Source organism: Prunus persica, chromosome G3 (genome assembly GCF_000346465.2).
Source record: "Prunus persica cultivar Lovell chromosome G3, Prunus_persica_NCBIv2, whole genome shotgun sequence".
Lineage (NCBI taxonomy): Eukaryota > Viridiplantae > Streptophyta > Magnoliopsida > Rosales > Rosaceae > Prunus > Prunus persica.
The window spans coordinates 4764704-4790898 of record NC_034011.1 but is presented as its reverse complement, the minus strand read 5'-3'; the positions used below and the strand labels follow the sequence as shown (position 1 = coordinate 4790898).

Sequence of the window (26195 nt, the reverse complement as noted above, 5' to 3'; positions counted from 1 at the left end):
AAAAAAAAAGAAAGGGTAAGTATCAAAGCTACAGTCGTTTCACTCAAATACAAAAACTGAAACGTTTTTTTTTTTTTGTTTTTATAAAAAAGGTAAGTACAAAAAAAAAGGTAAGTACAAAAACTGAAACTTTGGTTTTTAATTTTTTCAACATACTCCAAGTGAAACGACGTCGTTTCACTCAAAGATTTCTTTTTAAAACACTGCAATCAAAACGACGTCGTTTCATTATGCCTAAAAAAAAAAAAAAAAAAACTGGGTCATTTTCCTCGCGAGGTCGTCTTCCTCGCACCTCGCAGAGAAGTTTCAGATTTTTCAGATTCTCAACGCCTCTCACGCCTTCCAACGCCTCTCACGCCTTCCCAGCGCTAAACGTGCAACTCGCGAAACAGCCGATCGCCTCGGGCGTTTTCCTCCCGCCTCGCTCCGACGCGCGCTCCGACGAGCGCGAAGGCATGCCTTTGAAAACACTGATTTGAATCACCAGGAATTAATCGGACCACCCCAACCAGGTTCATTTCTCTTTTGCCTTTTTCTGATTCGACCTATTTGGAATCGGATCTCGATCAGTTTTCAAATTTGATTTCAGTTTATGGTTGGTTCTTATAATTGAATTTGAATTGAATCTGATTCGGTGTTTTGTTTAAAGAATGGCGTGGTTCAGTGGGAAAGTCTCTTTGGGGAACTTCCCCGATCTCGCCGGGGCCGTGAATAAGCTCCAGGAGAGCGTCAAGAACATCGAGAAGAATTTCGATAGCGCCCTTGGGTTCGAAGAAAAAGAGAAGGCCGAATCCGGTAATGAAGGTACTTCTCAAGCTCACACATTGTTCATATGTATCTCTGTCTCTTTTTTTTTTTTTTTTTTTTTTGGGTGGTATTTTTGTTAATGATAATTATAGTATTGATTACTGGGTAGAGAATGAGCTACATTTTATGCTTCATGAAGTAAAATTTCTGAGCAACTCAAATTTGGTTTACACAACCAAGGCAGAAGGAAAATACTAATTTTGGAGCTTATATATAGTGGTTATATAAGTTGCAGTTTCCGTTACTTGTAAATCATGATTTCCTTAGCGTATTTAATTGCATTGTGTTTCTCGTTTCGGGTAGAACAGAGTTTTCAATGATAGGATTTATTTGGAAAAAGGAATTCTGGTAGTTATGCTGTGTTCTCTATTTTTGCATGAAAGTTGAAAGTAAGATGTCCCCTCTATATGTGTGACAGCTTCAGGATTATGGCCTTCGTCTACTGAAAGGAAATTGCTATTTGATCCTGTTATATCTTTTATGGGACAAACAAATGAGGGAAGTAGTGTTGATTCATCACAGAAAGCTGAGTCTTCAGAGCATCCGCCAAAGGTTGACAAATCATCAGGGGAATCTGAATCTCCACAAAAACTCTCTACTGTTGAGGCAAAGGAAGGGGTCAAAACAGAAACTTTACAACACTCTTCAACTGAACAGATGGCTGATAAGGAGGAAACTGAAGTTGTCAAGGAAGAAACAGATGATAAGCATGCTGCGACGGTGGAGGAAACAGAGACTGTGGTAGCAGAGCCTGAAAAATCTGAATCTGAGTCATCTTCACTGCCAGTTGAGCCCTTTGAACCCACTGTTAAGAATGATGGCCCATCAGAATCTGTGGGTTCTCAAGATGACAACAAGATTTCAGCAGTGGGACCCTCAGTAAATCCAGAAACAATGCAGGGTAAGTCAGGAGCTGTTGAGGTAGATCAAGCTGAGGAGGGTCATACTGTTCTTCCGCGTGAGGCACATGATGTTGATGTGGATGAACAAAAGACACAAGTTGAGCAGAAGGATGGACATATGACTCAGGCTGGAGAGATTGTTGAAACAGTTGCTATGGTTGAAGGTGAGACTCCAACTGATAGCCAGCCTGGAGGTTTGACTGAGCCCTCCAGTTTACACTCTGTTACCACTGAGGAAATTCATAGTGGTAGATCTTCTACCAATCAACCACCGGGTGTAAATCCTTCTGATGATGCTTTGGATGCGGTTTCTGAATCGGTTTCAAAAGAGCATAATGCCATTGTTGAGGAACCTGAAGTTGAGCAACAAGCTGATGATAATGAAGCTGATGTTAAAGGGCAACATCTGAGCTCAGGGGAAAATGCGTCTGACTCTTCAGTGATTGAATTGGAGAAGGTGAAGATGGAGATGAAGATGATGGAAGCTGCATTGCAAGGTGCTGCAAGACAGGCCCAGGTACATGATGAATGATTAGGTAGTATCTTATTTGAGAGCTCATAAGATCACAACCATTTATTATTATCCCTGTTCATTTAGTGGAACACTTGAGACAATACTACTGAACTTCTTGACTGGATTTCTTTAATTTAGAAGCGCTGTCTACATATATCGGAGGTTTATGAAGTTTGCTTAGTTAACCTGAACACCTTTCCTCTTGCAGATGGTGTATGTCTGTGTCTGTGTCTGTTGATTTAGGAAAATAGAAACATTTTGTATTTCTGTATATGGTAATTAAGTTAAAGCAGCAACAAATACAAGAGAAGAATTATTATACTCTTTCTTCATTGTGGATCTCTCTGGGTGCAGCTATGTTACATTGTTAATGTCTGTTCAATTGTATGTATATCTACAGTTCTGAACGTCTGATATATTTGATTCCTTTTCCAGGCAAAAGCTGATGAGATTGCAAAGTTTATGAATGAAAATGAACAATTAAAATCTGCGATCGAGGATTTGAAGGTATGCATTTTGTAATATTTTTATACCTTCATTTGAGTAGATAAAATAATGGCTTGATCATGCATGTTTTACTTTGATTTTTCACTCTTGGTGTGTATTTGCTACCATCTTCCATTTATAACCCAGCATATAGGCAAATCACGGAAATTCTTATAGGGAGGTAGTTGCCCCCGTGGCTTGTCACTGAATGAAGCATCCGTGGAGAATTGTTGGATGAAAATATCTTTGCTATATTCATGCTACTTCCTCTTGCGGGTGGTTTATGTTGAGTTAATATTTAAATTTTAAATTGCATTCTTTTTTCAATTTTGATTTCAACGTTTTCTTCAAAATTGTTTGTGTGTAAATGCAAAATAAAGGCATAGATTCTAATTGGACTATTCATTTTGCCCAAAAGCATTCCTGATGCTTGATCTTTGTCAGTGTAACAATCATGTTATGGAATTATAAGTTTGCACATACAATTTGATGGTTGTCTAATTATATGTTTCATGTTTTGGAAAATTTCTGGTATTTCTTGAAACCAACCATGGTTGACTAGTTCACATTCTCATTATCAATTTTTTTTTTCTTTCCCAATTTGCTTTATCAGCCATATAGTATTGTGATTTTAATAATTATTTTTCTTATAGATGTTCACATATTAACTGGTGAAAATAATTGAACAGAGAAAATCCAATGATGCAGAAGTCGAGTCACTGCGAGAGGAATACCATCAAAGGGTTGCAACACTTGAAAGGAAGGTAGGTCTTCTCATAAAGTCTTGTTTATAATCGTGCTTGGATTGATCTAGGTGTTATATGTGCCCGTTATGTTTTTGATGAAATTGGTACTTGCCTATTTTTAATTCAGCTCCTGATAATTGGAGGGGCTATGCCAACTTATGATTGCAGGTGTATGCTCTTACTAAGGAAAGGGACACGCTTCGGCGGGAGCAGAATAAGAAAAGTGATGCAGCTGCTCTTCTGAAGGAAAAGGATGAAATAATTAATCAAGTTATGGCTGAAGGTCTCTTTCTGTCCCTGTCAGTCTCTGTTTCTATTGAGAAGCTCAATATGTTCTACATATTTTGTGCCTCATAGTGAATTTCAACGTAGCCAATGTTCTATTGTGGATGCGAGGGTTTCTTTATGCAATCATATCAATAATTATGGAAATTCCTTCATTTTTGCATATGTACCAGGTGAAGAGCTTTCAAAAAAGCAGGCTGCTCAAGAAGGACAGATTAGGAAATTAAGGGCTCAGGTATGCTAGCCGGTTTATTCATTGTCTGATTTTGTCATTCTTTAATCCTCTCACTGCTAGGTATTCTTATATTTTTTTCTCTGAATACTAGATCAGAGAGTTTGAAGAAGAGAAGAAAGGGTTGATTACTAAACTTCAGGTAATTCATTTATGTTAGAATCTTTAAAATTGTGATTCTCTGATTTCGTTTGATAAAGACAACTCTTTCAGTCATCATAAAATTTGAAATGACATTGAAGTTACAGCACATAAATTGATGAAACACTTGTTTTCCTTTTTTTCTCAAAGCTGCTTGGCCGAAAGCTTCCATATTGGATAATGGATTATCCCACAAAGGATTTCTTGATCATATTTCTGTTTTTATGTCACCTGCTTTCTTAGTAGTCAATTTCATAATATCTTAAAGCAGTAAACTATTTGACCCCAGGAACATTATTATAATAGTTTATATGTTGTCTTACAAGCATATTCTAATTTAAATATCTAGAGGAACTACTGTCAAGGATATTATACATATGGTTAATAAATTTACATCTACTGAATTGGCCTGTGGTGCAAAATGCCTTTCATTACTAATATGTAAGTTCGTGGTTTACCTTCAGGTAGAAGAAAATAAAGTGGAGAGTATCAAGAGGGACAAGACGGCTACAGAAAAATTGCTGCAGGAAACTATAGAAAAGCACCAAACAGAACTCGCAGCACAGAAAGAGTATTATACTAATGCTTTGGCTGTTGCCAAGGAGGCAGAAGCGATGGCAGAGGCACGTGCCAACAGTGAAGCCAGATCTGAGCTTGAGAGTCGTCTAAGAGAGTCTGAGGAACGGGAAGCTATGCTAGTTCAGGCACTTGAAGAATTACGACAAACGCTGACTAGAACGGAGCAGCAGGTTTTTTATTCGAGTATTGTAATTGTTGGTTAATTTAGCTGACCTGCCAAAAGTGATGGCCTAAATGATCTATCTATTGGTTTTCAGGCAGTATTTAGAGAAGACATGCTTCGCCGGGACATTGAGGATCTTCAGAGACGTTATCAAGTCCGTAAAGCTTTCTTTGATTGTCATTAAACCAATTTTTCACTCTTTTTTTTAATTTCTTTTTTTGTTCCAATTGTTGCAAATATCTTGCAATTATTTGACTTAGCTGTTGTTTTCTTTAGGCAAGTGAGCGGCGATGTGAGGAATTGATTACGCAAGTACCAGAATCTACCAGGCCTCTTCTTAGGCAGATTGAAGCTATGCAGGTGACTGCATATTCCAATGCTTTTTATTTTAGAATACTTCAATGCATTTTTTGGAAATATTCTCAGGATTTTTGTGCACTTTGGATGCTGGTCTTTAATTTACTTTCAATCCTATGGAGTTGATTTCAGTTTTGATTGTCTCCATGGTAACAGGAAACAACTTCAAGAAGGGCAGAAGCTTGGGCAGCTGTTGAGAGGTCTCTTAACTCTCGGCTCCAGGTTTGTGGAACGTCTTAGCACTTATGGTTTTAATTTGAAATATGTACATATCATTGATCTTTTACTGCTTCTATAGGAAGCAGAGGCCAAAGCTGCGGCTGCTGAGGAAGGAGAGCGATCTGTGAATGAACGCTTGTCTCAAACCTTATCTCGAATTAATGTTCTTGAGGCTCAGGTTGGCTTTTTATTGGTTGTGTCATTTGAAATTATCAATTATCGCTATCATTTGATTAACTTAAACCAGATATACACTTCAGATTTCATGTCTTAGAGCTGAACAATCCCAGTTAAGTAAGTCTCTTGAAAAGGAGAGACAAAGAGCAGCTGAAAATAGGCAGGAGTACCTTGCAGCAAAGGAGGAAGCTGATACTCAAGAAGGCCGTGCAAACCAGCTTGAAGAAGAAATTAGGGAACTCAGGCGAAAACATAAGCAAGAGTTACAAGATGCATTGATGCATAGGGAACTGCTACAGCAGGTGGTGCTTCGGGTTCCTTGATAAATTTTTATTTAAATTTATCAGTCAGTCTACTATAATTCAATTCCATGAAACCTGGGCTCTGACCTCCTATTTATTTGTCGGGTTGTTAAGTGAAGTTACCTTTCCCTATAATATTTGTATTAGCACGAGTTGATTTGAAGATCTGAAGTAAGGAGTAAGGCAATTGAAAAGGACGAAACAGTTGATAGAAAACTTCTCTGAGCATATCCAAAATTGAATTCCTTATTCAAAATATATGACATTAGTGATCATTAGCTTTCCTGAATTGAGTTTTTGATTTTGACAGGAGGTAGAAAGGGAGAAAGCTGCTAGGTTGGATTTGGAAAGGACATCTCGTGCGCGTTCTACTACTGTATCTGATCAAAGTGCTATAACAAGGCACAATTCGGCTTTAGAGAATGGTATGATACTTTGGTTTATGTTACATCTGTTTTGATTGTCTGTCGTCTATGCTATACATTTTGTAACTTTTAACAGGAAGCATGAGCCGAAAACTTTCAAGTGCTAGCAGCCTGGGGAGCATGGAGGAAAGCTATTTTCTGCAAGCATCTTTGGACTCATCCGATAGTTTCTCTGAGAGGAGAAATGCTGGGGAGGCAACCATGAGCCCTTACTATATGAAGAGCATGACACCTAGTGCTTTTGAAGCTTCCCTTCGTCAGAAGGAGGGTGAACTTGCATCTTACATGTCTCGTTTGGTATGAATTACTTTCTGAGTTCCTCATATACAAAAATTTAATTCTACATTACTTATAGTGTTTGCTATGGTATTAAGTATTCCCTGTTTGAGCTCTACTTAGAGCTGCTATTGTTGAAACTTGAAAGTAAAGCGTTATGTTTACAAAAATTAAAAACTAAAGGATCTATTGTGGACTTTTGAGTTCCTTACAATATTTATTGCTGTGTTTTACCTAAGACGTTTTTCATCAATGTTACTCAGGCATCCATGGAATCTATTCGCGATTCTCTTGCCGAGGAGTTAGTCAAAATGACAGAACAGGTTGAGTTTCAATCTGTAATAATACTTTTGTGGAGGTATCTTGTTTATAATTGAGCTTGAAATTGATTACATTGCTGCAGTGTGAAAAGTTACGGGCAGAGGCTGGCATGTTACCTAGCATACGAGCAGAGCTAGATGCACTAAGGAGGCGGCACTCTGCTGCACTGGAGCTAATGGGCGAACGTGATGAGGAGGTACATTTAAGTTTCCAGTTGGAATTCTTTTTCTATGATAGTGAATCATTGATCTATGAATGTTGTGTACATGAGGCGTGTGTATTGAAATTATAAGAGAGAGAGAGGGAGAGTGACTTTTTCTGTATAGAATTTTAATTTATCTGTAAAAATCAGACAGCCTGCATAGGCAAACTTTCGACAGATGGAGGATTTATCTAATCTGCCTTCATATTTGTTTGCCATGCTATTTTCTTTGTCCAGAGAAACCATCATCACTTTTCGAGTTTAAAATACTTGATGTTAGTCAACATGAACCAAGTTCTGTTAACTTGTATGACTAGTTGCACCAAAGTGAATAATTTCCCTTATTTGTCATTTTCCAATTTGTTCTATTTATCTACTCTATTTGGAATGCACACAAATCGTCATTTTATGTCAAATCCTGATTTCAAAGTGGCTCCATGTGTCTGTCTAGCTGGAGGAACTTCGCGCGGATATTGTAGACTTAAAGGAGATGTACAGAGAGCAAGTAAACTTGCTTGTCAACAAGGTAAAATTTTGCCTAGAAAAGCCTGAGTCATTTCTTTCCCTAAAAGCTCATGACTTTCCCCTTCTAATGTCATACGATTATATCTTTGCATGTATATCTACAGATCCAGATAATGAGTTCATCAGTTGGAGCCTAACCTTACTTTATAGTACTCGTCTTCGAATTCATGAAGTTCATGGTATATAACTAAATTTATATCTCATATTGTATACATACTGATGGCAATTGTTTGTTGAAGATTTATGTTTGGATTCTGGGTCCCCCAAAGTTTTTCTTGGCCTAAGAGTTTGGGTAGCAACTATTGAAAGGATATATTATATGCCTGCCCTTGTTAAACATGTATGTAATTCAGGGAGATTGTTGTATAGCATGAATCCTGCTGTCACTTTTTTTTTTTTTCCTTGTCCAGGTTATGAGGTTTCAAGTTTTGTTTTATTTGATTTACTTTATTAATAAAATGAATTCATTTTTTAAAAAAAATCCTTTTTCTCTAAGGATCATTTCTAATTTTCTAGTAATTTTATTTCCTATGGTTCACGTTGCTGAAAAAATTCAAATCGTTCTGGCCGGAGAGAAAAAATTCAAATCGAAACAGTGGTCACATTTACTGAGACTAGAAGCCATTTCGTGTGAATTTGGATCTGGGGAAAATGTTCCCGCGGTTTTATTTGAGTAATCAAGTTGGTCCATGTCTGGTGCAGGGAATTTGAGGAGCGTGCTAAAACTCACCTGCAACTAAGGGCTTATTTGGAATCCTACTTGGATTCAATATTATAAATTCAAAAATATATTTTAAGTTCAGTGTTACAAAATTCCGTTTGGTAGGTTCATTTTTAAAAACCCGAATTCAAAATAAACTCAAAAACACCCCATTATTGAAAACAAAAAAAATGTGAGATTTTATAGTTCTCTCTCTCTGAGTTTGGAGTTAAATACCAAATAAGTTTTTAGATCCTAATCAGTATTTAAAAACTCATGTTTAAAAAAAAATAATAATAATGAATTTTGAGTAGAATACCAAACAAGCCCTAAATGTTTATTCTTTTTCTTGTTTCAATATTTGATAATGCTTATTTTAACTTGAGAAGGAAGATGTGAGTTGCGCCAATTGGCTAGCAGTGAGTATGATCCCTACAATCAAAACGCAGAGTAATTTAGACTATTGTTTATATATTAAAAAAAAAGTTAAAAAGAAAAGAAATGGAGAGTAAAGTGAGAGTAAAATAAAAATTGTTCTTTTTGATTTGGCAAAAAAGAAGGGGAGAATGGTGGGTATGTGTCAATAAGAATGCTACGTTATCTATCTCTCTATCATGTCTTCGTTGTTTTTTTTCTTGTGGGTAAATAATCATGTCTGTTTTAATGTTGGCTAAACACCATTAAATCCTTGTAACCGAAAAAACACACCATTAAATCCTATCATTATTTGCTAAATCATGGTGAAACACGTGTTACTCACAAGTCACAAGTCACACGTCAGAATTCGTAAGTCGTGTGTTTGTTATGTGTGCACCATTCCATTCCCATATATACTACGTTTTGATTGTGAAATGCCAACAACGGGTCCACGACCAGATCCATTTAATTTCATAAAAAATAATAAAAATGATAACAATAATATTAATAGGCAACTTCACCAACCACAGAATGAGTCCAGAAAAAATGAAACCAATTTGAATGATGACGCCAGGTTTGTCAAACTACATCAATCAACATCTAGACAGAGATATAGCACCAAATGAAAACAAAATACTAATTTTACTCAATAACTCCATAACTAGAGGTGTGAATTAAATTAGTTGACCGAGACAGTGTATCTGTCCAATTGTATTAGCAACTTACTTGTTAAAATTAAAAGTGATTTTGAACTATGTTTATATTTAAATAAATGAAACATGAGTTATCAATATTAATTGAGCAACATTACCACCTCTGACAAATATGGCGTACCAAAGTGTGACAAATATATTTACCATTTTGTATGCAGCATATTTTGAGAAAAAAGAAGAAGAATAATTAGCTGTTTTGTGGGAAGTGGCAACACGGCATTGGAGGAACTAGATTTGTCTCTGAGACCTCAAAACACAAGATCCATATTTCGCGCAACAATTGCGTTGCGTTGCGCGCACGTGTTGGTCTCAGAGAGCTCATTCTGGTTTTTTCTTTTTCTTTTTAAAATTTTAAAATTTTTAAGTTTGTTGTGTAGCGCAGCGAGACTGTAGAAGCAGCTGCTTCACCTTGCGTAATCACTAAACCAGGGGAAAACCCATGTGCATGTGGAAAAATAAATTAATTAAACAAAAGCATATAGTACGCCCCCTGGTGCACGTTAGCATGAGCCCCAGTGTCCCCTCTCTCTTCTCTCTCTTCTCCCTCCCCGAATATACAGGGGACGGTTTCGAAATGCTCGCTTAGATTTCCTTGTCTTCAGTCACAAGCTGACACTGACGCATAACACACAGTGAATCAGCTTTTCATCTCACCAACCCCGGCGCATTTTAGCCTCCGTCTCCTCCATCTTCTTCAATCTCTCTCTCTCTCTCTCAATTGAATTGTATCAGATCGTTTTCAGCCTCTGCATTTTACACAGGTACTCAATTTCTCTCTCTCTCTCTCTCTCTCCCCCCTATGTAAATGCATGTGTATATGTATATTTGCAACTTTTTTGTTATAGTTTAGAGTTGGATTCAGCAGAATCAGGAATAAGTGTTTTTTTTAAAAGATTCTGTCTGCTGAGTAAAGCTGAAAATTCTCTATCTGCACTGTTTATTATTATAATTTATTTGAAGAAAATGGTGAGTTTTCCCATTGCTGGCCGTATAAGACTGCGCCGTTTTTCATTTGAAGCACAATTTTCCTCTAAGGCAAATGATCTCTCTGCATTTGATCCCGTTCTCACATTTCCGTCCAATTTCCAAAATTTTCGCTTAAAAATATACATATATGATGTGCATGCCTATACATGTTTGTTTGTATTTGTGTTGTTGAAATCTTGGTCGACGATTTACTGGATCTGATATAAAAAATGTTCTATGACTGAAGTCTGTACTGTGATTTTTGTGTTAATCTGGCAATGCGGCTTTTGGTGTTCTAGATTGGTTAGTAAAATGAAAATAAATAGTACAGAAGTTCGGAATGGATCGAATTACAAATGAAGAAAAAAGAAAAATACTGAACTGGTTAGAAATTAATTGGTCAGTGTTGGCTGGTCTTTGCAGTCGGCTGCAGAACATTATCTGTCAGACTTTAGACAAGGTTTCTACAATTTTGCTATGCGGGGTCGTCATCTCGATGCCTACTCGGCATACAAGCGTGTGGCGTCGAAGGACCATATCAATGCTTTTGATAGAGAAGAAAGTTCAGGTACATCTGGATTGCTCTCTTACTAATTTTATATTTTAGTTTTCCTATATCTGGGGTATTACACTGCTTTAGCGTTTTCTCTATTTACTTTGGGATTGGAAGTTCCTGTATTGGTTATATATTACTATTTAGAAGTTTCTATAGTGTTTGATAATTTGGTTTGAAGTGCAAACATACTACCATAAATGGTACTCACTTGGGGCTGATTCCTTGTATGGGTTTTAGTAGGTCTAGTGAATGCAAAAGGTATTGGAAACCCTTCATGGAGACGCTCTTTGCCGCATATGCTTGTGGCAACTCTTTCTTCATTCTTATTTGGCTACCATCTTGGGTTCGTCCCTAATCCTGAAACTCAGATTTCCTTTTCTGTTTTTCTTATTTATATGTTTTGCTAACTTATATAGCATACTCTTTGTTGTTTTTGCTAATGCAGAGTGGTTAATGAGACACTAGATAGCATTTCTATGGACCTTGGTTTCAGTGGGAATCCCTTGGCTAAGGGTAATTAGTGTTATTGGCTCTTCTCATAGCTAAATGGATTTCATAATTTGATCTCATGTCTCCTATCTCAATGAAGGTCTAGTAGTGAGTACCTGTTTAGGGGCTGCTTTTTTTGGATCTATATTTAGTGGATGGATTCTAGATGGAGTTGGGCATCGAAGGGCATTCCAGCTGTGTGCATTGCCGATGATAATCGGTGCATCAATGAGGTAATTTGTTATGAAAATTGCAGGCATGTATAATGTGCCTTTCCCCAATGGGAACAATAAAGAACTTAAATGGATTCGTCACACTATGGAATTGTGGGGAAAGGAAATAGAACAAAGACTAATCAAAGGATCAAGTGTCATATAACCAATTTGGATTTATGCCACTAGGGAGGGAATTTACTTATGACCACCAAAATCAAATCATTAGGGTTTGTGACCACCCGAAAACCCCTAAACAAAATACTGAGAATGAAATCATGAATTACTCATGACCACCTTTTCCATGATCCAACTTTTTCATGCTTTTCCTTCTTATACCTTGCACTCAAAGGTGTCCAGATAAACAAAACCATGGCTTCCTTGCTTCAACTACTCTTATGACCACCAGAAGGAAATAACCAAGGTTTATGACCACTGTAAACCCTAAACCTTAAACAAAATACTAAGAACAAATCATGACCTTTTACATGATCCAAAGTTACATGTTTCCTCCTTATACCTCTCACTATAAGTTTTGCAGATAAACAAAAATATTACTTACCAAAAGAAAAGTTTCTTTTACTGCTTTACATCTATCACAATTAGGGAATGCTGCATGTCACATACTCCTCTGGTAGCTGAAGTATATGAGTCTTAAACAATTTTAATGTGATTTTTCAGTGCAACAACCAAAAGTCTATGGGGCATGCTTTTAGGGAGGATATTTGTTGGAACTGGGATGGGCATTGGTCCACCTGTCGCTGCTATCTATGTGTCAGAGGTTTAAGAAATTATCTTTGTTGTTTTCTCTGCAACTGTCAATTGCAATTGCTTAGTCTCCATTTGATCTTCTTAAATATTTAAGCATGCTCTGTTCACTTGAGCAGATTTCACCAGCTTTTGTAAGGGGTACTTTTGGGAGCTTCACACAAATTGCGACATGTCTTGGACTTATGGGATCTCTCTTTATTGGACTCCCAGCCAAGGATATAGTGGGTTGGTAAGATAAATCTCATGGGATCACAATATTCCTGAAATTTTTTTATTTCAAGTTTTCATCTATTATTGCTTATGTTATGCATCTTATTTATTTTCCAACAGTTATCTAAAGAGCACTATTTTCTATCAACATGATTGATGCTTAGGTGGCGGGTTTGTTTTTGGGTATCTACTGTTCCTGCTGCAGTACTTGCTGTTTGCATGGAGTTCTGTGCAGAGAGTCCTCAGTGGCTTTTCAAGGTTATATGCTATCATTTCTTAATCACCAATCTTTAAAACAGTTGGTCAAGTTAGTGTCTTGTGTTCAGTTCAGTATAACTTTTCCTATTTGTTGGTCTTGAATTGGTTGAGATCTCTGCAGCTTTAGGGGCATTGGATTTTGATATGTAAATACTAAGTAAAAAGTTTGTTATTTACTGCTGTCTAAGGAATTAATATATGTATGTATATTTGATATGAATGTACCTGTTGTCTAGTATAATTCATTTGATTATCATGTACATCATCTCCTAATCCAGTTTGTATATAAATCTGGAGTGATCTGATTGATAATTGTGTTTCGTAATCCAGTTCTGGCTTAAAGGGTGATATGAAGTTAATTCTTTTACTTTCTTCTTTTATTTTTCCTTCTCTTTCTCTATTGTTTCCAGTAGAGAGAAGGTTCATTTTCTCTTTTATCGGAAAAGTTGGATGTTAGTGCTAAAAATTATATGTTGGTGCAACAGGCTTCAATCTTTCTTTCTTGTTTTTTTTTTTCTTCTGTTTTTTCTCCCATATATGCTTGCCTTTTGGTGATATTATACAAGGATTATAAGAGCTGTGATAATTGTTCACCTGCTAATACTAGGTATGAGTAAGATATAATGCGTTTCATTTTATTTTTGACCCATTGAAGGCTATTTATTAACATTTATGCTAACAGTTTTTCCTGACTTGGTTCAGAGAGGAAGAGGCACTGAAGCTGAAGCTGAATTTGAGAAACTCTTAGGAGCAGCACATGTTAAATTTGCAATAGCAGAATTGTCAAAGTCTGACAGAGGGGATGAACTTGAGGCAGTAAAGTTCTCAGAGCTATTTTATGGCCGACATTTCAAAAGTATATTTTTAATTCACATTAATATATGATTTATTTAGATTTGACATATGTGCTTCCTTCTGCATGATTACCTTATCGCCTCCATATTTTGCAGTGGTTTTCATTGGGTCTACCATTTTTGCTTTACAACAGCTATCAGGCATAAATGCTGTATTTTATTTCTCTTCGACTGTCTTTAAAAGCTTTGGGGTGCCTTCAGATCTGGCAAACATATGTGTTGGGATCGCGAATCTATCAGGTATGGTTGGGTTTACTCTCAAGCATTTTATTTTTGCATCTTTGAGATTATGCTTATTTGTTTCCTCATGTATTCATTGTACTATTATTTTTATCTTTTGGTCAATTTCTTTATGCTATTCTAGGGTCAGTTGTTGCAATGATCTTGATGGATAAGCTTGGAAGAAAGGTGCTTCTTCTTGGAAGTTTTTCTGGCATGGTAAGCTCCTAAAAACACTGAATATTTGATGCAAATTTTTGAGCTGAAATATTGGTATCAGAACTGACAGTTATGTCTGTTCTGTGGTATCTGTCTTACCAATATTGCATTTCTTCCTACTTAGGTTTTTCCTTTTTGTTTGCATTAAATAAACTAGAAAACTGACGTTATTTTACGTTTTATGCATTTCTTGGTTTAGGCAGTGGCAATGGGTCTTCAAGTAATTGGAGCAAGTTCTTATGCATCGGGATCTGGAGCATTGAGTCTATCGGTTGGTGGCATGCTGCTGTGAGTAGTCAAATCCTCTTCAACCTTGTTTTAGAGAAGACAGAAAACTAAGTTATAATATGCAAAGATAAAATAGAGAAGAAAACACTGCTAGGTTATGGCAGCACATTGAATAGTTTTGGAATCTTTGAAATGGGTCCTTCACTGGGATGATTAAAAATGTAAACATGAATGCAAGTTGGTAAGCCATTCTATTTTCTAGATTCAAACCTAATTCCTCATGATATAATAAAAGTTTGACATGATTGAGTGAAATATCATATAATGATGCTATACACAATTTCAGCATAAACTATTCAGTTTATTAATTTAATTCATTGTGCATGCACATTTACAATTCCCCTTGCTATCTTTACATGACTCTGAAATTATAAAGCAAATATGCATAGAAGCTTTTTTTGATTTGTAAATGTCCACTCTTTATTATCAAATGGATTATGCAGGTTTGTCTTGATGTTTTCTCTTGGAGCTGGTCCAGTGCCCAGTCTCCTCCTGTCAGAAATTCTTCCTGGGCGTATCAGGGCGAAGGCAATGTCAGTTTGCATGGCTGTCCATTGGGTAATTGTCTTCTATAGTTCTTCCATATATGGCTTGTTTTCACCTTTTATTTTCTGGATTGTGGGAGTTGACATATGACTTGTCTACCAAACATATTTTTACGAACTTGATATCCGATAAAACTTTTTACTCGATGACCATTCAATCTATGAAAGCAATAATTTTTATCTACAGTGGCTCTAGTATTTTAGACATAAAATTCCTTCTCGTCATAATTAAATCACTAGTGGTTAAAAAATTTTGAACTTCATGACCCTTATTGACCAGGATGAGTTTCTAGGTATTCCAACTTAATTTTTATAATTTTGAAGCTATCTCAAAAAAAGAACACCGTGTTGTAAAAAATGTGAAAAATAGGGATTCTACTGAAATTCAGAACTTTTTTTTTAGCGAAGAAGGGATTTCATTCTCCAAATTTATTAATTTTAATGACATCTAACTAATAAATTTTGGTGCCTCCGACAGGTGATCAATTTCTTTGTTGGTCTATTATTTTTACCCTTGCTGGAGCAAATCGGGCCAATAGTTCTGTATACAATCTTTGCTACGTTTTGTTTATTGGCTGTGATTTTTGTGAAGAGAAATGTAGTGGAAACGAAAGGAAAGTCACTCCAAGAAATTGAAATTGCACTTATTCCACCTCAGTGAAGGTATTTATTTTTGTTTAGGTTTCTTTATTTTTGTTACACCAATCTTGTTCCATATGTTGACTCTACAATTTTTTCTTTTTAGGTTGAACAAAAGGTGTTTGTTTAGTTTAGTTTCATAATAGATGCTGGTAACTTGAAAGTTGTCTTTTTATTTTCATTTATTTTTCATATTAACTGAATACTAATTCTGTAAACGGCTTCCCTAATATCACATACTCTAATACTTTTAAGCAATTATCATAAAAGGATTCCATTTTGAGGGGTAGCTCTTGAATCTAAAGGAACATAGTTCCTGGTTGCTTATTTGCAGCCAAATTTTGACCCTTTCATCAAAAACTAATTCAACTAAGTTAACCAAGGGGGTAGGCTCAACTGATCAACTAGCAAGCGGACCTAAATAAGTGCCTCAAGAATCATAAGTCCAGAGTTTGAAATCCAACTAGTGTCATAAGCTCATTGGGGCTACCTCTATGATCTGGCATGGCTCAACAATTAGCGGTTGCTTGTACGGATGGTGTGGCATGAGGAATTAATTAGATGTTAGTATGCACAGGGTAAATAATTGTAAAAACATACTAAACAGTATATAATATGTGTATGCATGCGTCATTGAAAAATACTCATATTATCTATGTACCTTTTCAATTTAGGGAGAAGTGTATTTTAAAAAAAATCTCATGAAATTTATTTACAAGGCACAAATAGCTTACCTTGATTTAATGCATTGAGTTATTATCTTAGGAACAATATTGTTGCTGTATTTTTAAACCTTTTTTTTTTCATTGCATATCATATTATGCACTTATGTACTGAACTTATATTCTTGTTGTTTCATATCTTTTAGCCAAAAAAAATCATCCTATTTTCCGAATTGTGTGGTGCAGTTACCTTAATATCTTATTATTTGATTTATCTGGGAAAGACTAATTAAAGACCAGTTTTCGCTTTGTTTGCTCGTCTCTGTAGGTTCAACAAAACTAGATTACTCTTTACACAAAGCTGAAGTTTCTTTTCTAATCATGGAACCCAAGACTCACTGTTGCCCATAATGTATTGCCATGCTCGCTGAGTTGAGTTTCCAATTAATGTTGTTCCTTCATATCCTCAAATATCTCATTCTTTTCTGAGATTAAGAACATGTGGCTTTCTAAAAAACTGTAAAGTTTATGTAGCTTCAATTTTTTTTCGTTTCGTTTTCCTTTGCCATTTTCACTTTCAAAATAGTTTTCTTTAATCTTAAATTACTCCCCGTTCTTATTCCAACTAGATGATTGGTCACAGAAAGTTGGCAAGTTCTACCAGAAGTCTGGGTTAACAATATCTGGTGTCAAATTGTTTGAATTAGTGTCAAACTGTCAAGATCTCTGAGTCGATCCCTGTGCTTTAAGATCAGCTCTGTAAATTTAGCTGAAATTTGTTTAGTTGAACTTGCTAGATGTTAAGTCCAATACAGACGAAAAGAAAACATGCCAGATTGTGGAAAAAAGTTGTCATTTATATGGGAGTTCCCTTATTGGTTGATGCTATTTTTGTTCATATGAATTGATGTATCATGTTGATTTGCAGGGAGATAAAAGAACAATAAGGTAGTGTGGAGATTCTCAGATCTTTGTATGTTTGCCCGAATTCCGGTTCGAAGTTAGCATCATGCTGTAGCTGGAGAATTTGGGAACTAATTATCAAGTGCTCATCCTGGAAGGCCTGGCCTATGTATGTTACTAGAGTTATATATATATATATATATATATATATTTTTTTTTTCCTTCGATATTTTGTGAGCATATTGATGCTTTATCCTACTGAAACTTACAAGTCAATGTAATACATGCGGACCTGACCTCACTCTCGGAATAATATAATACAATTGTTCCATCAAAATTATGGATTTTGTAACTGCTACTTTGGTTGGTTTTGGCCGAGCCGTCGCCATCATTAAAATTTAAGACTGAAAAGAGACTTGAGGAGTTCCTCAATGAAGAGCTATAAGATTCTTTAATGGAGTATTTAAGTAAGAATATGTTTCTTAATCCTTAAATTAAATACGGATTGTTGAAATCCCTCCCCCACCGCTTCAATTGTTCATCATATATCTAATATACTAAAATCCTATTTAATAAATTTTGTTTGTGCCAGATCTCATCAAAAATCTTGAATAAGTGAGTTTTAATTCCATCGTCTTAACTCTTAACTAACCAGTTTGGTAAGTAGATGTTAGGTTAGGTTGCCGAAGCAGCGTATCTTACACTCGAATTCGAACATTCTTCTCGTACATTAGAGTAGTTAGATTTAGAATATCAAACCAATATAATAAAGATTTTAAATGTAAATTGATGTATTCGATAATGTTGGGCTAGCCCATTGATAAGTCCATAAATTTACACATTTATGTATTTATACTTAGTTTTTGTAGGAGAATTTGATTTAAAAAGGACTTATTACTTTATTTTCTCAATTTTCAGCTTTCTGGAGCAAGTAATTGGTTTTCAACGGAAATACGATTTTTTGGTGGAGTTTTAGTACAAGACTAGTTGGAGATGAAAGCTAAGATCTTGAAGATGATTGTGGAATTTTTCTAGAATTTTCAGAGCAGCCAATGAGATCAATCTTTGAAGTTAAGCAAACATAAGGTGCAATTCCGTCACTGCGCTGCTGTGGAAGAATGACTATTTGAAGACTTCCCTGATTTTTTTTCTCAAGGCGTGTGATAAATGGCTGGAAAGATAAGACAAAGACCTACAATTTATATATTTTTGCCTAATTTCTTGGAGGAGGAACAACCTCAAACATGCGTGCAAAGTAACTAACGTGTTATCCCAATCAAAGTAGGAAGATGAGTCAATTACTTACCCATTTTGGATTTATGTTTTAATTAGATTTTTCTTTATTTTTGGGCTGCTGTAAAAGCCCAGCTAGGGTAGGAATAGACATGTGGTGTTTTATTTAAGCATGAGAAACAACTCCTTTTGGGAGTTACACACGCAAAGACTAGGAGAAATTGGAGATGGAAGAGATTGTTTCTTCCTTATATTTTTGCTTAGATCGAATTCTATGATTATGTGTAACTAATTTTCTTTTGCTAGGCACCCATCAAAACAAAGCTATTGGTTTACTTGGGCTTGACTCTGCAGGCTGTTGACCAGTTAGCATTGAGGGTTGGGTTGGGTTTGAGCACAATAGCTTTTGCATAAATAAATAGTTGAAAGTGCTTTCTAAGTGTTATAGAATCTAGGGGTGGGCATAAAAACCGATAAATCAAACAAACCGACCGAATCAAAACAAATTAAATCGAAATAGGTTTTTTTTACTAAACCGAAATTTTTTTTGAAAAAATAAAAATAAAACAATTTCAAATTTTCATTCTTTATTGTTTGACATTAATATTTTTGTTTATTAACTTTTATCTTCTTCTTTTTTTCAGGTTATCATTTAATCTTCATTGGTGGAGTCTTTGATTTTGAAGAACTGCAACAAAACTGAAAGAAAAAAAAAAAATTTCCTTTCCTTTTGTTATTTTGTGTATTTGTTTTTCTTTCTAAATTGGAAATAATTTGTTCACTTCTTATTTTTTAAGGTCTCATAAGGATTTATTTGAAAGTGGATAAGGACTTAAAGATGCGTCTTGGAGTTCTGGTGCAAAAATTCCAACTCTCTTTTAAATTCTTGCTTGAATTGTTGTGTATATTTAGTTTTTATTTTTAGTTTTAGTTTTTTTAGTAGGATTAAAACTCATAGGACCCTCTTGGAAGGAGTTAACTCTTGGTAACTCCAATGAGTTACTTTCACCGTTATAGTGTCTAGGAAAGTTCTTAAAGGAGACACCTTCAGTGTTTAAGAAGGATTTTAAGCAGGACCATTATGACTCCTCCAGCCTTTCTGGAAAAGACTTGGCTTTGATTTTGGAAGTCTTTAACTAGTCATCTTTGCATTTTCTCTTAATAGGAGGACTAGTTATTTTTTTAATTTATTATTTAAAATATAATACAAAAATACAAAAAAATTCTTTTTATTTTATTTTAATTTTCCTATTTTCTTGATTTTGCGTGGTGTTACAATTTCTTTTTCATTTGTGTGCTTTATTTAGAATTTTGGATTTTGTTGCGTCTTTTACTCTTCTTAGCGGGGTGTATTCAATTAAAATTTTAAAAAACTATTTTAAGATAAATAAGTCTCGTGTATTCAATTAAGACTTTTAAATAATTGGAATTCCCATACTTCATTGATGGAATAATTTCGAGGAAATTGGAAAATAACATTTCAAATAACTTGTTTCTTTATTTTCCACTATCTCAATTATTGCATTTGTCCTACCCTCATTTTCAACATAAATATAAGGACCTCTGCACAAGTGCTAGCTACCCTCAACCTTTCCTTCGCAACAATGGAGTTGTATCTTCCATGCCAAAACACTGCCATAGCTGGAATCTTAGCCATACTTGTGTTTTCCTACTTTATCATAAAGAGATCAAGCTCTGGTGCCAAAGCCAAGGGTCCCAAACCATCAAAAGTGGAAGGTGGGTGGCCTCTGCTAGGTCATCTCGACCTATTCGGAGGATCTCAGCTTCCTCACATAGCTTTGGCTTCCTTGGTTGGCAAGTATGGACCAATCTTCACCGTCAATATTGGCATCCACTCGGCTTTGGTGATAAGTACTTGGGAGGCGGCCAAGGATTGCTTCATCACAAACGATATAGCTGTTTCCTCCCGTCCTGCTACGCTAGGGATTAAGCACTTGAGCTACAACTTTGCCATGTTCGGGTTTAGCCCCTACGGTCCATACTGGCGTGAAATTCGCAAACTGACATCGCTCGAGCTACTCTCAAACCGCAGGCTCGAGCTACTGAGAAACGTTAGAGCATCCGAAGTAGAGATGAGCTTAAAAGAGCTGTACACTCTACGGAGCAACAGAAAAGAAGGGTCGGGGGAGCTTTTGGTGGACATGAAGCAGTGGTTTGGAGGTTTGACTCTAAATGTGATTTTTAGGATGATTGCTGGAAATAGATGCTTTATGAATGGGGATTTGAGTGAGGAGAAGGAGGCTAGGCGGTGGCAAAAAGCCATGGGGGAGTTCTTTCATTTTCTGGGATTGTTTCTGTTGGGAGATGCTGTTCCTTGGCTTAGTTGGTTGGATTTGGGTGGACAACAGAAGGCCATGAAGAGAACTGCCAAAGAACTGGACAGTATTCTTGCGGAATGGTTGGAGGAGCACAAGCAGAAAAGAACTAAAGGGAAAGATCAAGATTTCATGGATGTCATGCTTTCACCCATCGATGGAGCATATGTTGCTGGCTTCGATGCTGATACCGTCATCAAAGCAACATGTTTGGTATATTTACAACAACGACCTCAATGGTCATATGCTAAATTTGTTTTATTAATCACCAGAGTTTTGATTGTGCAGGCTATGATTTCTGGAGGGAGTGACACAACCATGGTGACCCTGACGTGGACACTCTCTTTGCTTTTGAACAACCGCCAAGTTTTGGAGAAAGTTTATGAAGAACTTGACCAGCATGTTGGCAAAAGAAGATTGCTGAATGAGTCGGATATAAATAATCTGGTGTACCTGCCGGCCGCTATTAAAGAAGCAATGCGTTTATGCCCACCTGGACCACTCTCAGTCCAGAGGGTGTTCAGAGAAGACTGTACCGTAGGAGGGTACCAGGTTCCAAAAGGCACATGGCTGCTAGTGAACCTGTGGAAGATCCAAACTGACCCTCGGGTTTGGGCCGACCCGATGGAGTTCAAGCCAGAGAGATTTCTCACTACCCATAAGGATGTTGATGTTAGGGGTCAGCAATTTGAGCTGATGCCGTTTGGGAGTGGTAGAAGAGCATGCCCTGGGATAAGTTTTGCTCTTCAGATGATGCTTTTAACTTTGGCTAGTTTTCTTCATTCGTTTGAAGTCACGACCCGAGGGAACGCAGCGGTTGATATGACTGGAAGCCCTGGACTTACGAACAGGAAACTCACCCCTCTTGATGTCCTCATCAAACCACGCTTGTCTCCACATCTTTATGAATAAGTTCAGAATGAATAAGTTCACCCCTCTTCATATACTTATTGATGATGCCTTTTGCTCTCAATGGATTATGGGCTCGAAGTATAGAACAAAGCTGAGGCAGAGGTATAACCTGGTAGAAGCTCCATACCACAGATGTGATCTCCCATGTCTTTTGTTCTTGTTGTTCTCTTTGTCAAGAATTCAGAGAGCTCAGAAACAGAGGATTTGATCCTGCTCTAGGTATCCACCACAGAACTAGTCTAGTTCTTCACTCAATTTATTATTTGATAGATGAAAAATCATATAGCAAATTCGACATCGCCAATTTCTTCTCTATTAGTGTGAACCATGGACTAATGGGGTTTGTAATGTTTGCTTTACAAATAACCAAAACATTTTCGGACTAATTTTTCTCAAACGAAATAATTATTGGTGAACTTTTCGGCAAAGAAGTCATAATGATATTTGTTGAATATTGTCTGCAGGATGGAATGGAATTCTTGTTAAACGGACGGAGGACAGAACCACAGAAATTCCTCCTCGGACTTGAGCCATGTATAAGTGAAAGTTTTTGTCACCCCTAGAAAGTATATCCTTTTTTTGCTCTTCTTTCAACTGTGGGTTATGTTTATAAGCTTATAATGTGATTTCTGAGGTCGATTCGCTTCTTGTTGTAACTTGTTACACTACCCCATTCTCATAGCTTGTGCCCTTTTCTGTTAATTTGAAGCAATGTAAGTAAAGTTGTGCAGTATCTATGCCAATGATTGTTTTATATAAAGTGAGTCTCCAATCCTTACATACTTTTCATCTCAATCAGTGTTATGTTAGCTTGATATGCACTAATGTTCCAATGATCTCACTAATTCTCTTTGTGATAAATATTTCTACCCCAAAACTTAAAGCTGCTTTACAAATTCTTTGGCTCAAAGACTGGATATAAAATGATAACGACATTGCGAAGTTTCCGGAAAACCTAGTTAAGGCCCTTAATAAGACGAGGTTCTTCAAGTGCAGATGTTCTGAAATCCCAAGGAATCTTTATGCTCAATATTTTTAATCATGTTTTTTATGCCAATCCCACCTGTTTAGAGGAAAACAAAGGCATTCGCTCACAATCTAAACATAAATATATTGGCTTTGAACAAAAGGAAACGGTGCATGTATGTAAGAATGAGACATACCTAACATCAGTGAACTCACAAATACTGTGAAAGCTAGAATGAAGATAATCAAAGATGCTCTTCCTAATTTCTTAATCACCTTTCCTGCCACATGTTGCCCCGCGATTGCAGAAACAGTAGTCACAGCAGCAAAGTAGAGAGCTGCAAGAGAATTACAGTGAAAGAAACCAACATTTCTTTTAATCGATAAAATTTCTTGTAAACATCCATTTGTGTAGTTACTAATGGATTCAAAGAAAACTTGAATGGCTAAAAAAGTTACCGTAGGGAACTGGAAAGCGGTTTAGGAGGTAGTATTCTACAACAGACATGGATGAAGAGAATGTCATGGCAAAGGTGGCCGTGGCACTTGACACCTATATGAAAGTTCTCATCACAAATAAGGACTTAAGGTATCAGATAATTACTTAAGGAGAGAATAGTTCCTAATGGATAGCTTCTCCTCTTTAAGTGGTGGAGTTAAGGAAGTGAAATTTGGAAAAAAAATGTGCATTATGGTGTAACTAATGGAACATGTGTTTTTCAAGCTGATTTTACTTCCAAGGAAAAAGAAGTGTGCTTCATTATGTAATTTAATACAAAGATTGTGGGATAAACTCAAGAAAAACAAACATCAATTGTTAATTTTGAAGTATGAACCTGAGGAGGAATTCCCATCTCCAAAAACATTGGACCCAACATAAACGCTCCACCGAGGCCAAGCAATCCACCAAGCATACCAGCTGCTGTGCCACAGGCACAATAAAAAACAAGCTTGTACAATGGCCACTTTGTGGTTTCTTCTCCCTTGGATGCAATTACTCTCCGGCCTTTGTACAGTTTAACTGCCTGATATGAAGTTACACCAACAGCCACCGGAATCTGATAGATACAGGAAGAAAGGAAGAAAAGAAAAATGTTCTCATTATAATGGGATTCTTACTTAAGCCATATTTGTAGCCACAAGGAAGTTTGTCTTCTTGATAGAAGGAGCATGGAGGTACCTGTGAGAGTTCTACCAACCAATATGTCAGTGAACATTTTGTCACATAATTCTGTGTCAACAAGTAGGATTTCGATCAATTGGATTTCTTAATGCATTGAAGTGAAGGGAAATTCCAAATAGTAAAGTTTCAAAGGAACATCAAAATGCATATGAAACTAGATAAAAACCTTAACAATCTGCAATGCCAGTATTATGATCCATACAGCAACAATTACTCCAAGTTCCTTCCAGCGAACATTATCTAGTACAGAAACCTGGGACGGTTGCTTAAGTCAGTCCTTAGAACCATACATAAAAGAAGTTTAAGCTTCATAAATTTTACTGCTGTTCGTTCAGGTTCCTTGGTTTCTGTTAGAGTGCCATTGCTTGGGCCTCCCGGAATATATTTGTCTTCAACATCTTCATTAGCAAGAGCAAATTAGACTTGCAATATGTATTTGTCAGAGTTTGAATAGGTCATCAAGAAATTATAGGCCAACCCACCATTTGATTGCAACTGTTTTGAAGCATCAAACATGTTCTAAAAATAATGAAACAAGTTGTGAAGTATTAGATGGATTAGAAGTGCAGCATATACAATCAACTTGAGGAACAAAGAATAGTTTAAAGCCTGCCTTTTTAGTTATAGTTTCTCTTTTCCATGTCTCAACACCCTTGAAGAACGACTTAGTTGATACCCCTGCAGATCACGACCACTCAAGGAAGTTCTCGAAAGATTTAAAGGAATAAGATTTGCAGCTTAGAAAATTGTTACCTAAGAGCACAATAAATAGTAGGATGGTGATCATCCAGTCAGAAAGAACCACATTCAAAGAAACGCCAATGCTGATCCCAAGAACCAACACTGGTTGGAAAAGAAGAGCGAGATCATAGTCAATGATGGGCAGGTCAAGTGTAGGATGCCTTCGCCTTAAATTATACATGACCGTTGCAGTTGCTGTGCCTGTGATCATACCTGACTGACCACAAAGAAGCAAAATTTAGGTGTTTGAACAGTAAAGAACAAGATAAATTAACACAAGAATGAGATGAATTTAAAACTGTGATATATGAAAGTATATATATGTTTTTACATTTGGAGACTGCAATTGATGATTTCTGGTCAAATCCAATAATGAGGGTGAGCATTGGGATGAAAGAGCCACCCCCACCAACACCTCCCACACTCCCAAATGCTGCTCCAACAAATGCAATCATCGTACCCACCGCGATTTTCCCGCCAAATCTGATATCCTGTATATGATCATCACTACAAAGTTTGAACTATTTGGAAGCACCATTTAAGACCTGCTATTCAGTTTTACCTACAAAAATGTATTGAAAAAAAATATGAGTTTTTGTTTGTTTGTTTAATGGTAAAACAGAGAGAACAAAAGTTATATATAACAGGGAGGTAGAAGATTTACAAAAAAACAGTTTTTACATTCCGAATAGATCATCCTTGGGCAAGGCACATTTTCTCAGCAGCCTAATATGCATTTAGGCAACAAACCCAACAAAGGTAATAGAAAATCGGACTTACAGGCCACACATGCTTATAACCCAAGTGAGATTGAACCTCTTTCCCAGTAATATTCTGGCTTGAAGGTTGTGAGCCCAACATTTCTTCACGTGCTGAAACTGCTGCAGATGATAATGCTAATAAAACCAGAAAACCAACTCCAAGAGTTCCAATCTTACCAGCCATTTTCTCAGAACTTCCTCCTAAACTCAATGCAGTATAACCAAAACTAATACATACATATGCCAACAGGGTCTAGCCCAGTGGAAAAGGGCTTTGACTTGTAGACTAGTGATCTCAGGTTTAAACCCTATGGTACTTTGGTAGTGTAGGTGTGAGAAACACCCCCTCCTTGCTTGTATTAAAAAAAAAAAAAAAAAAAAAAAAAAAAAAAAAAAAAAAAAAAACCTAATACTTTTTTTTTTTATATACTATGACTTGGATACAAAAAGAAATGTATCTAGATGTATGTACAGAACGTATAGCAGGATCTCGAAAATAAGAAACTTTCTGCTGGCATTGCCTTTGATTTAGTCTAATTTATATTTTTCAGATTCACTATGTGTATGCATGCTAATGGAAGAAAGATTTTGTCGGTTGACTGATCTTGAGTGATGGTTGAGTTAAGACATTCACGTACGACAGTATGACTTGATTAGCTACCACACCAACTTTGAACCTCCCTAATTACTTCTCTCACCCATATATATTCACTGCTCACCCATACACATATGAAACTCAAAACTATTGGACAATTTTACTCTGAATTAACAAACGTTTCGCCC

The 26195-nt window shown here is 36.3% G+C and overlaps 4 protein-coding genes across 11 annotated transcripts; 3 read left to right on the top strand and 1 right to left on the bottom strand.

Annotated features, from left to right (window-relative positions):
• LOC18784508 (golgin candidate 5) lies at window positions 224-8095 on the top strand. The gene is made up of 20 exons (XM_020559576.1): window positions 224-512; window positions 650-804; window positions 1226-2226; window positions 2659-2730; window positions 3399-3473; window positions 3624-3738; window positions 3914-3975; window positions 4067-4114; window positions 4578-4862; window positions 4950-5009; window positions 5132-5215; window positions 5369-5434; window positions 5511-5609; window positions 5692-5910; window positions 6221-6335; window positions 6412-6632; window positions 6875-6934; window positions 7015-7128; window positions 7586-7660; window positions 7764-8095. The coding sequence occupies exons 2-20, from the start codon at window positions 651-653 to the stop codon at window positions 7794-7796; spliced, it is 2958 nt and encodes a 985-aa protein (XP_020415165.1). The 5' UTR covers window positions 224-512; window position 650; the 3' UTR covers window positions 7797-8095.
• Window positions 9960-17712, top strand: LOC18782912 (probable plastidic glucose transporter 3). 7 transcript variants are annotated; one of them, XM_020560536.1, is made up of 16 exons: window positions 9960-10250; window positions 10860-11023; window positions 11249-11354; window positions 11457-11524; window positions 11601-11733; window positions 12394-12493; window positions 12600-12712; window positions 12858-12951; window positions 13654-13807; window positions 13902-14045; window positions 14170-14243; window positions 14443-14531; window positions 14975-15089; window positions 15555-15739; window positions 16706-16808; window positions 17306-17712. In XM_020560536.1, the coding sequence occupies exons 2-14, from the start codon at window positions 10933-10935 to the stop codon at window positions 15735-15737; spliced, it is 1464 nt and encodes a 487-aa protein (XP_020416125.1). In that variant the 5' UTR covers window positions 9960-10250; window positions 10860-10932; the 3' UTR covers window positions 15738-15739; window positions 16706-16808; window positions 17306-17712. The 7 variants fall into 7 exon arrangements, with proteins under 7 accessions (XP_020416125.1, XP_020416126.1, XP_020416124.1 ...); XM_020560537.1 differs by having other exon boundaries at window positions 9961-10250; window positions 10879-11023; window positions 11252-11354; XM_020560535.1 differs by having other exon boundaries at window positions 9961-10250; window positions 10879-11023.
• LOC18782841 (cytochrome P450 CYP82D47) lies at window positions 19816-22541 on the top strand. Of its 2 annotated transcripts, XM_007216203.2 has the most exons (3): window positions 19816-21062; window positions 21138-21980; window positions 22226-22541. In XM_007216203.2, exons 1-2 carry the CDS (start codon window positions 20118-20120, stop codon window positions 21759-21761), a joined length of 1569 nt encoding a protein of 522 aa, XP_007216265.1. In that variant the 5' UTR covers window positions 19816-20117; the 3' UTR covers window positions 21762-21980; window positions 22226-22541. The 2 variants fall into 2 exon arrangements, with proteins under 2 accessions (XP_007216265.1, XP_020414535.1); XM_020558946.1 differs by having other exon boundaries at window positions 19816-21980.
• LOC18784042 lies at window positions 22648-25762 on the bottom strand. The gene is made up of 11 exons (XM_020559292.1): window positions 25432-25762; window positions 24983-25142; window positions 24664-24864; window positions 24425-24588; window positions 24232-24327; window positions 24077-24163; window positions 23908-23958; window positions 23564-23785; window positions 23187-23280; window positions 22925-23065; window positions 22648-22824 (listed from the first exon to the last, which is right to left on the bottom strand). Exons 1-11 carry the CDS (start codon window positions 25594-25596, stop codon window positions 22748-22750), a joined length of 1458 nt encoding a protein of 485 aa, XP_020414881.1. The 5' UTR covers window positions 25597-25762; the 3' UTR covers window positions 22648-22747.